This window comes from Drosophila bipectinata, chromosome XL (assembly GCF_030179905.1).
Source record: "Drosophila bipectinata strain 14024-0381.07 chromosome XL, DbipHiC1v2, whole genome shotgun sequence".
Taxonomy (NCBI): Eukaryota; Metazoa; Arthropoda; class Insecta; order Diptera; family Drosophilidae; genus Drosophila; species Drosophila bipectinata.
Window position 1 is genome coordinate 5,147,075 of NC_091734.1, and position 10,445 is coordinate 5,157,519.

General features: G+C 37.1%; 1 protein-coding gene across 1 annotated transcript; it reads left to right on the top strand.

Annotated features, from left to right (window-relative positions):
• The first annotated feature begins 2,340 nt into the window (after positions 1–2,340).
• Positions 2,341–7,356, top strand: LOC108119640 (nuclear transcription factor Y subunit beta). The gene is made up of 3 exons (XM_017232908.3): positions 2,341–2,460; positions 5,500–5,921; positions 5,985–7,356. Exons 1-3 carry the CDS (start codon positions 2,440–2,442, stop codon positions 7,294–7,296), a joined length of 1,755 nt encoding a protein of 584 aa, XP_017088397.2. The 5' UTR covers positions 2,341–2,439; the 3' UTR covers positions 7,297–7,356.
• Positions 7,357–10,445: the final 3,089 nt, after the last annotated feature.

The following is a 10,445-nucleotide window of genomic DNA, read 5'->3' on the forward strand; positions in this document are numbered from 1 at the left end:
GCCCTTTCATACCACAAAACGTAGGCTTTACTTTAAGCCTCATGATAATAATAAATAAAATAATAATAATAATTATAATAATAATAATAAAGCGGCAGTATGACCAAGTGACATTGTTGCAGCTTTATGGAGTAAACAATGAACTAAGGTTGAGGCTTCCAGATTGTGAAATTTATGGGTATTTGCTTAGCTGCCTCTTCGATTCGTTTTGGTTTATTGTTGCATTGAAAGATTGGATATTTCTATATATATATCTGTTTATATCTCTGATTGAAAGTCTGTGGGTTAAAAGAGCACAAAAGATTGAAAAACTTGCTGGCAATTGCTTTTATTTCTATGATCAAGGCAAGCAAAAAACAGAAAATGCAATTATTGAAACGATTTGAAGATACCCTGTAGATACCCAGAGTTCGAAATACTTTCATTGTTATTACGAACGAGTTGGAAGTTATCTTTAAGTTTTTATCGGTTTTTGTGACAAAACATCTTACAAAATGAGTTTGAAACACAGTTTGTTATGCCATTTCTTCTCTCTCTCTACTACTACTTTTTGGCTTTAAACCCGGGCTAAGCCAAGCCCAAGAGCGAAGACAAGTTAATGCGCCAATTAAACTACTCTCACTCCGACATATCCCCCTCGACCTGTTCCTCATCTGCAATCTGCAATTGTTTTCATGCAAATTTTGTGTTTCTATTTCGATTGGATCTGTGTGGTGGCTGGGCTCCATTATAATGAAACCCACAACAACATCGCCCCAGCCAGACCAGACATACAAAAGCAGACCAACCATTAAATCTATTCACTCAAAATGAAAGGCAAAAATGCTGGAATCGGACATCCCAGTTAATGTTGGAACAGAAAATATATACGTATATACCTTTTGTCATTTTGTTTAAAAAGTTGCGCCAATTTTTCGTATCTGTCTTTATGACTTTGAACTTGAACTGGAAAAACTTATATCTTGTCTCTTGAAGAAATTCGAAAGGTTTTTCGATCTGCTTTTGTTTTTTTTTTGGTTTTTTTCTTTCATTTTTTCAGAGCCCTTTTGTGAAAGGTAGCTCTCCCATGGCATCACAAGGTCGTTTTATAAATAATTCTCATCGTGTGAAACATATATTGATTAACAATGGTTTTCTGATTCACTTTCAAGTTTATTAAGTTTATTAAAATGATTAAAAAGTGATTTTTTATAAGGTTCTTTAGAGTTGGAAGTGGGATAATAGTTCCTTATATGAAGGGTTATTTTAGTTTCTTTTTTTGGTTTTTAAGAGTTTAGGGATATATATTCTGTTATCCAACAAACCGGCTCATAATACTTACGTGTGCAAGTTTTAAGAAGACTAGTCTAAAAAAAACTATATTTTTAAGAGTTAGAAGTGAATTGACGGTTCCTTACATAAGTGGTTTTTGAGTTTCTTGCCTACGTTTTTTTTTTTGTAAAGAAAAATGTTTAAAATCTATTTAACTAGATTTTAATACATATCTGTAAAAGTTTTTAGAAGACTAGGTCTATTGCTTAATTCTTTAGACTAAAAAAGCAAGCTAATTATATTAATGAATACTAGTTTCTTTCTTATAATTTTCCATAATCAATACTGTATTTATAATCCTTATTCTAGTCAGAAAACTACTACAAACATTAATAAACACTTCCCTATTTTATTAAAAAACCATTTCCCTAAGAAATTTTTTAATTTTTTAAAACCAAAAAGAAAAATAAACTTCTCTTAGACAACATTTCCCTTTTTTGTTGCATTTTGTTTACTGTTTTCTTTTTTTGGGGCAATCCCAGGCAACCTACACCTTCAGTTATGCCCGTATATCTTTCAGATGTCGAGACAATAAACACAGATACAGATACAACTACGTGCTACGTGCTGTGTCATTGGTCGTTCCGCAAAAAGAAAAAAAAAACTCTATTTTTTTGCTTTTAGTCTCTAGTTTTAGTTTTAAGCTTTAGCTTTATTTTTAGCTTCTTCTTTAAGTTATTTTTTTGGCTAACCAACTCCAACTTCGTTTACGAATCTGAAACTGAAAATCCGATTCCATTTTGATGCAACCCGAAGACCGAAGACCAAGTTGTTGATGTTGCTGTATGTAGTCGGGGTGGTGCTACGGTCGCCATATAAAAACCGCGAACATCGTCAGCGCCATCCGCAGTAAGAGGCGCGACTTTTGAACGCCGACATCGCTCCTCCGATCTAATTTCTATATAATTTATAAATCCAAAAACTATAAACCCCATACAAAATAAAACCTCTCGATCGAAAAAGAATCGTATAATCCACGGCTCTTGTGATTTATTTTTTTATAAAAAATAAGTGTTTTTTTATTATTTTTTTTGTGCCAAAAAAGACTTTTCTTCCAAAAAAAAATCAACGAAAGTGTTTAAATAAAATTAATATTTTTATCTGAAAAACCAGTAGTGTGTTCACATCATGAGATTAGCTTTGATTTTGGTAAGATTGCACAATCTCCGAATGAAAAAAAAATACGGAAATCATTCCACCCACTCCCCCGTCTATAAAAAAATAAAAAAAACTCCCACAAAAAAAAAATTGTGCAAAACTGGCTGACAAATTAATTTGCATTCAAGTGGCGGCACAGTTGCCTAGCCGGCTTGGTCAGCTGGGAAAGCTGTTGCAAGTTGCTGGCTGGATGTTGCACATTGTGGCTTGCAATGTGTGGGGTTCACTCAACCCCCTTGGTTTAGAGTGTTGGATCCACAAATGCAATGAACCCCGGAAAGATTCCATACCTCCCTCCCACCACCAACAAAAAATCATGTAAACCTGAAAATCTTGACCTCTTCCTTGACGCTTGGTTGCCCTTACAACTGTAGACCCTGCCCTTGCCCCTTTTACTTTTTCCTGTTGCAAGTTTTTTATTTCTAGCTTTTTTTTTTTCTTATTTTTTAATCATCAATCTCTTGGTGGGCTATCTGGCATTTTTATCCGCTTATCGTCTGCTAATTGGACGGGCTTGGTTAAGTCTCAAGCTCTCTTAGGGGTTTCCTATTAAGACCTGATCTTGTAAGTAGTTTAGTGGCGGGGGGTTATAGTATGCTTTTTTGTTCTGGTATGAAAAATGCGAAAGACATCCGTTTATGTTAATTAAAACACTGTAAATAATATTTAATTGGCTGGAAAGTTTATAGAAAAATTACTTAAGATTGGGTTGGAAACTTTTCTTAGGGGGCTTGTTGAAGGAAATGGCTAGAAGGGTTTTATTTAAATATCTTTTTAAATAAACATATATCTTTAGGCTTTTTTGATAATTTTTAATATTTCCTTCTTTAAATTAACTAGAGAATTAATGGCCTTTACTTATTTTATATTTTAAACTTCAAACTCCATTAATTAGTCAAACCAAATCATTCAACTTGTGCGTATTTTAACCCCAATAATTAAAACTATTCAAACAATATTAATTAATCATATATATGGAATATTAGTATTTTAAAGGCTAAAATAATTAAATAAACCACTTCTTCAAAGTTTCATAGTAGTTCTGGTATATTTTAAAGCAATTTTAAACAAAAAGAGGAACTAATTTAAAAAAGAAACCCATTAAAAGCCTTAGACCGTAGACCTTTGGTATTATTTCTTAATATTTGAAACCAAAATTTAGACCATGATATAGATAAGACAAGGAAACTTAACTTTTAGTTTTGAAAATTAGGAAAACTTGACTAACATTTCCACCTATTACCCTATTTATTTATTTAATTTGGAGAATAAGCCCCCACTTATTCTATTTCAACTTGCAGTTTCTTTCCTTGCACTGTTTTTAAGGAAAAAAACTTTAAAACCAGAACTTGTTTTGTGGCTTTTGTGTGCCCCACTCGTATGGTTACATAAAGTTATTACACTGGCAACTAGAAAAATAGAAGAAAGGCGGCTCAGTGCCTGAATAGCAAATGCCAAAGTGCCCGCCACTGGCAGGATAATCAGTAGTTGTCTAATTTACATTTTATTGTTGCTTTGATGCTGATGTTGCTGTTGCTGTTGCTCTGATGCGGATGATGCAACAATGAAAGCCAAGCAGCAACATCAAAGACTGACAAAAAAAAAAACAATAAACCAAAAAAAAACCGACTGAGAAATAAAAAAACAACTAATTTGCACGCGTTGCGTGACGTTCATTTGCCTCAAGTTGTTACTATTTCAGTTAATTTTTTTTGTTTTATTTTTTTATCTAGAAAGTTCATTAGCAGAATCTGCTTAAATGAATCAGATTCTGTTTTATGGTCATTTGTTGTAATAATTTAGTGACCCAAGTGAAAGGCAAACGACTGATGCAATTAAACTAAATTATTACTCAAAATAGTTGGCAGAGATAAATCAATGCGAAAAAGCAGACAGATCCAACTAGTTGCTTATATAACTTACAAAAAAAAAAAAAAGAAGGGGGAGGGGGAAACTCTTCTGTTTCGGATCCCATAGCAAAAAGCACATTTGACAAAAAATTGTTGTGCTTTGTTGCTAGTTTAGTGGTTGTGTGGCAAGTCTGCCGAAAAAGTCTTCCTGCTACATAAGCAACATGAGCCGACAACGACTATTAAAATGACTTGACACAGTGTCCCAGTTTTCCAATTTTTATTTTTTTTCTTTTTTTTAATCACACACACTCTCTTTTTAATTGAGTGACAAAATGCAATTAAAAGTTAACTATCCGACAGATACGCGAATTTAAATGCCGAACATCGGGAGAGGTGTGGGTATGGGTTGCACAAAAATTAATGCCACGATTAGTGTGGCAATTACTAATTATTTAACAACGAGTATTCGGCAATAATGAAGATAAAATAAAATACTAAATTAAAGACTATTTAAAGGGATAATATTTTTTTAAAATTAAAACATAATTGACCATAACCCATCGCGAACCATCACCCAGATAATCGTTTATTTGACGCATCTGATCGATGAATGGCCAACAACCATTAGCCATTAAACATTATCTGTCACCATCTGCAGAAAAAATAAAAAAACGAAAGACTCAAGACACAAACGCGACTGAAATGGTAGCCCAACCACAAGAGATTCAATTACAAAACCCAAAAACACAACCATCAACACAACTTACTTGATGAAATGTCAAATGTGAAACTCCAACGTGTGTATCCAAGTATTTATATTGATGGCTTTACGATCGATATTGAGATCGAAATCGAAATCGAGACCATTCGATGGCCCACAGCTTTTGTGCTTCGACTCCCCTTTTGTCTTTGCCTCGTCACCTTGAGCCCCAAAAAAAAAAACATAAATAGAGACTCCAACCTAAAGAAATAAATAAAGAAAATCAAACAAAGATCCAAGCCTGAACAAAAGCCGGGGATTTGCACAATCCATTGCATTGCAAACTCTATTATTTTTATGGTTTTAACTCTGAAACATGGTGGTTTTATAAATTAAAAAGAAATTCTCACGGGAAAGTTAAAAATTAAATATTTAAAATAAATTTTACAAACTTTGAAAATTTATTTCCCTTTCCAGGGCACTCTAAGTGCTCTACTGTGCTTGGCCAATGGTCTCAGCCAATCGGAGCCCAGCGGCTCCAAAGGCTCCAGTGGCTATCCCAAAAAGGTAACCACTCTGAAAAAGCGACCCACCAAGACCCCCACCACCGTGGCAGCCAGCACCAGCACCAGCCGGGGCACCACCACCAAGCCCAGTAAGCCACGAGTGAAGATCACAAAAGCGGGCACCCGGACTACCACCACGAAAGCTCCAGGATCAGCACCAGCTTTGGCGGAGAGTTTCGGAAATCTGCCAGCAGATGATCTGGAATTCATTAAGGAATTGGACAGGCAGTTCAAGTTGCATGGAAATAAAATCAAGATCAAGGTGGAGAGGGATAACTCCACGACGTCAGGTGGTGGAAAGAATAGCAAGAGGACTATTGAAGGAGATTTGGGGTAAGCTTTGGAGACTGTTTCCATAAGACTGTATAGAGTGTAATATTTTATTTCTCATTCCAGCTATGGCTACTCCCATCCTGGCTATGATTACACACCACCCAAGTTCATGTTCTATCCCTACTCCCAGCATGACATTCCATCGGGCTTTGCTCATCCACAGCCACTGCCGGAGGAGTTGGAAGAGGAGGCCCCACCACCACCACAGCAGCAGCCACAGCAACACCACTCGCCACAGAAACCCCACAACCATGAACATGTGACGAGTGTTACGATTGAACCGTCCTACTCCTACGAACTGAAGCCCCAAACCAGTTACGAAACCCAAGCACCACAGCACACGGCACCTGAGCAACCGCAAATCGACTTGCCACACGACGAGGCCGAGGCTGGTGGCTACCAGGAGCCAGTGATAGTGCTGCGGATTCCAGGACCGGCCAAGTATGCCGCCCATTTGCAGACACTCCTCCAGCAGTACCTGGAGATTCGGGCAGCTCAGTATCTCAGTCTGTTGCAAGAGGCCGAGCAGCAGCAGCAGCAACAACAGCACCAGCCAGTCCATCAGCAACATGTCCCAGAGCCCCAGCAATACGGTCCTCCCGAGCCGGTGGCCTATCAGCCGGAGGTGAGCTACACCCACCAGCTGACGGCTGCACCACAACCAGTACAGTATGCCCCCATCGATGATGTCTACCAGAGCTACAAGGGTCGCCATCAGCAGCAACTGCAACAGCCACAGTACGAGCCGCAGCAGTACTACACACCCATGGAGTACCAGCAACCCACTCAGTTCTACTACGCACAACCGCAATCGCACTTGCAACAGCAACCGCAGCTCTACTTGATAGCCATGGCCCAGCCAGAACCGGAGCAACATCAGCAACTGCAGCAGCCACATCATCACCATCACCAACAGCAGCAGCAAGAGCCCATATATGTGCCGGAGGGAGAGGCACCCACTGCCCCGGAACAGCAACCCGAACCGGAAGTGGAACCCGAACACAACCTTCCCATTACGGAGAACAATCCCCGACCCACTCACACGAAAGTCATCTTCAATCCCTATCCCTACCAGCAACAGCAACAGCATCAGCAGCAGCAGCATCAGCAACACCAGCAACATGTCCAGGAACAGGAGCAACATGCCGCCAATCTGGAGGAGGAATCTCAAGCGGAGGGCGATCGTCCCTTCAACTACCATGCCCATGCCCTGAAAGTGAGGCCCGGAAAGAGGGCGGCCAAGCCGGAGCCATCCGAGGGCACCAGTGGGGGAGATAAGCGACTCCAGCAGATCAGAGAGTACGTGAGGGAGAAGCTGGGTGCCGAAATGGGTTCTGCGGTGGAATACAAAACGACACAGTTGTTAGAGGGCTAGAATCAGGAATCCTGGGGGAAAAGGGGGGCTTTGGAATTCACATTACAGGAAGTTCACCTAAAAGTATGCAACAGCAATTGATTTTATTCTTACAGGAGGTTCTTCAATTACTATCCTTAGGGATCTATCTTGAACCCTAGAGATCTTAAAGTTTAACAAAAACTTAAGATTATTTTAAGTTAAGTCTGATTTTAGTGAATACCCCTCAGCCCCCTTAAACTTTAACTCTTTACACACAATTGTGGTTGCTTCTTGTGCCTAAAAAAAACGAAAAAATAACCCCAACCCTTCATTAGTATTTATTCCAAGTAAGTTGAAAAGCAGAAGAGAGAGGTTTACTTGCTTCATTTCCATATCATTACCCAAAAAAGAAACAAAACTCATGTCCACGATCCTTGCATACTTTCGGGCCGGGGCCAGTGTAAATAGGAACGCCGGAAAGCATGCCACATTTTTGTATTCAATGTGGCATGTCTCTTAGGCAGAGTTTCACATTCGCTTTTCATTTATTTTTAAAGTTTAAACATATATGTGTATTTTTTTGTTTGTTTTGTTTTCTTTGTGTTGTTTTTTTTGTATTGTTAACCAAGAAAATAAAGCTGCTGCTGATCATGTGTGCAATATTTAGTCTTTAATGAAAGATGTGCTTCTTGAATTTACTTACTTGTACTTTTATTTTTTATAACGATTAAAAACGAAAGTAAAATTATAAACAAAAATAATATTAAAAATATCAAAATCAAGTCTTTTTTTTAAATATTTATTTAGCTTTTCAGGAAGTCACGCATTATAGCCATAAAAATAACTCGATTGCTAAATGGTAACTAAATATTTTTTGGCTTTAAAGGCAAAAAGCTCATGCTAACATGCAATTAGTTGGATTTAAAAATGTGGGAGGGGAAAATTCCAAAAAAAAAAGGTTCATTATTCAATGGTTTTAAATAAGATGATGGATTTTATTATCTCATAATTTTTATGGCAAATACTTGTAGAGTGAACGATGCCAGAAAGGCTTACGATGGGGAATAAGAGAGAATGATCTGGTATCAGTCATACAGTCATTCTTCTATCAGTTTTCTAACATTCTTCTATCATTACCTTGTCATATATTATCATTTAGTTACAGGTATAGAGTAAGTATAGAAAGAAGTATCGTGTATCATACAGTCACCTTTCTATGCTTATCCTATCATACAGCATCATATAAGTATCATACAGGTATCATACAATAATTATGTATAAATATTAAATGCTGGCTTTTATTATTTCTTACTTTTTATACCCAGTACTTGTTTTATACTCAGAGTATTATAAGATAAAGAGGTTTTACGACTGAAAAGTAGTGAAAAGTAGCGGATATTACACTTTTATACCTCTCCTATCAAACAGTATCATACAAGTATCATACTCCTTCAAAAGTAAAAATGTCTTTATAATAATCTCTTTAAGAGAAAATAATGTTTTAGAGGGAAAAGTCCAGACCTTTTTTAAGAAAAAACCTAGAATATTACAAAAACCTTTAAAAATTGACTTTTAAACTTTGACTATTTAAAGAAACAATCCATTTTTAAACAAAAATACTATAATTTTTATTTCTCCCCAACATATTCCAAACCAAACCCCTTGAAAATTAGGTTATTTTAATCCCCTAACCATTAGGATTGCTCCAGTGATCCAAAAGCGATTTAGGAAATTATCAGCCTCAACGAGCAATGGGAGAAGGCACTTTCAAATCAGCTGTCGGCTGTCTCTTCCTTTTGCCGTATTTGCCGCATTTGCCACATTTGCCACATCGCTTGCCACATGTTGGGGCAATGTTTACGTAAAGATCCCAGTAAGATACTGTGGCCAACAATTAGCATAATCAGCTGCCGCAATGGCTGGTAAATTGTGCCAATTTCTATAATTTTGAAATGCGGCAGCGTCTCTCTCGACTTTCCACTCGAATTAAAAAAGTGGTCTCTTAGACAAGAGACTCTCCAACTTCCGCAAAGTTTTTTTCTTTTTTTGAAAAGATATGCATTCGCATTCACATTTCAATTTGCATGATCCTATCAAAGTCTTACCCAAAAAAAAAAAATAAATTACCTGAAATTTCTTGGAGATCTGCCCGGAATATATTTTCCATATTACATTACTCTTTATTTTTTGTGGCCCCGCCCTGGAGTTGAAATTGGAAAGTACCATTGTTGTCACTTTGGATATTTGCCAAGTTTATTTCTTAATAAAAAAAAATAAAAAAAAACCATCCTAAAAGAAAGGTAAAACAAAGCTTCCCTGTCCGGTATCTTATCAATCATTTTGGGGCTCACTTCCCTTCCGTCTAATATCAAGTGGTGAAAACTGACTGCTTTATGATCTAAACGATGATCTTGCATCAACAATGCACCCATAAACCACCACCACATGCCACATGCCACGAGCGGCAACTGCAACTGCAACTGCTGTGCCAGAAAATTAATAACTTAAACTGTTTGGAAAACAAAAGGCGGAGGGGGGATCTGCAGACAGTCTGAACCACAAAACGTAACATTTGTAGTTACAGTGGGATGAATACGAGTAATATTAGGTACATTTATATAAAATAAATTTGGGTGATATTTTAAAATAAAGGAATTCTTATAAAGTAAAGAAATTGTTTAAAGGTTTGTGGTTGCCATTCCTCTGTAAATGTAATAGACCGTGAGTTCCTTCTATAAGTATATTTTTCCTTAAGACTTTTTATCTATTAGAGCTATTAGAAACCTATTCCATAAGGTTTCTTGTCCGCGAGACCGTGTGTCCGCCAGTCTTCTTGTCCGCTAATTCGTAAAACTATTCAAACTTTTAACATATATTATTAAAAACTATAATTTACGCCTCTTTGACTTTGAAACTTCATTAAAACTAAAGCTCAAATAGCTTATCATTAAATGTCATTGGTTATCTGATTGAAATGCTGAAAATTCAGTGGATTTCGTTGTGGATTTGGTGGCATCAGTTATCAGTGTTTTTGCCACATAACGGGGCATGAATCGCAATAGCCAACAGTAACAAAAATATCAAAAAATAGCAATCGCATTCGACTGCTTGGCAAGGTTGTTGATCTTCATACATGTTTTGAGAGGCCGAAACGCTTTGGCAGCTATTGCTTTTTTAGTTTTTTCTGC

Excerpts from the sequence above, each read along its gene's own strand:
- LOC108119640 (XM_017232908.3), top strand. The coding sequence starts at position 2,440 with ATGAGATTAGCTTTGATTTTG. Across the intron at positions 2,461-5,499 it reads TGAGATTAGCTTTGATTTTG|GGCACTCTAAGTGCTCTACT; the intron begins GTAAGATTGCAC and ends TTCCCTTTCCAG. Across the intron at positions 5,922-5,984 it reads ACTATTGAAGGAGATTTGGG|CTATGGCTACTCCCATCCTG; the intron begins GTAAGCTTTGGA and ends TTCTCATTCCAG.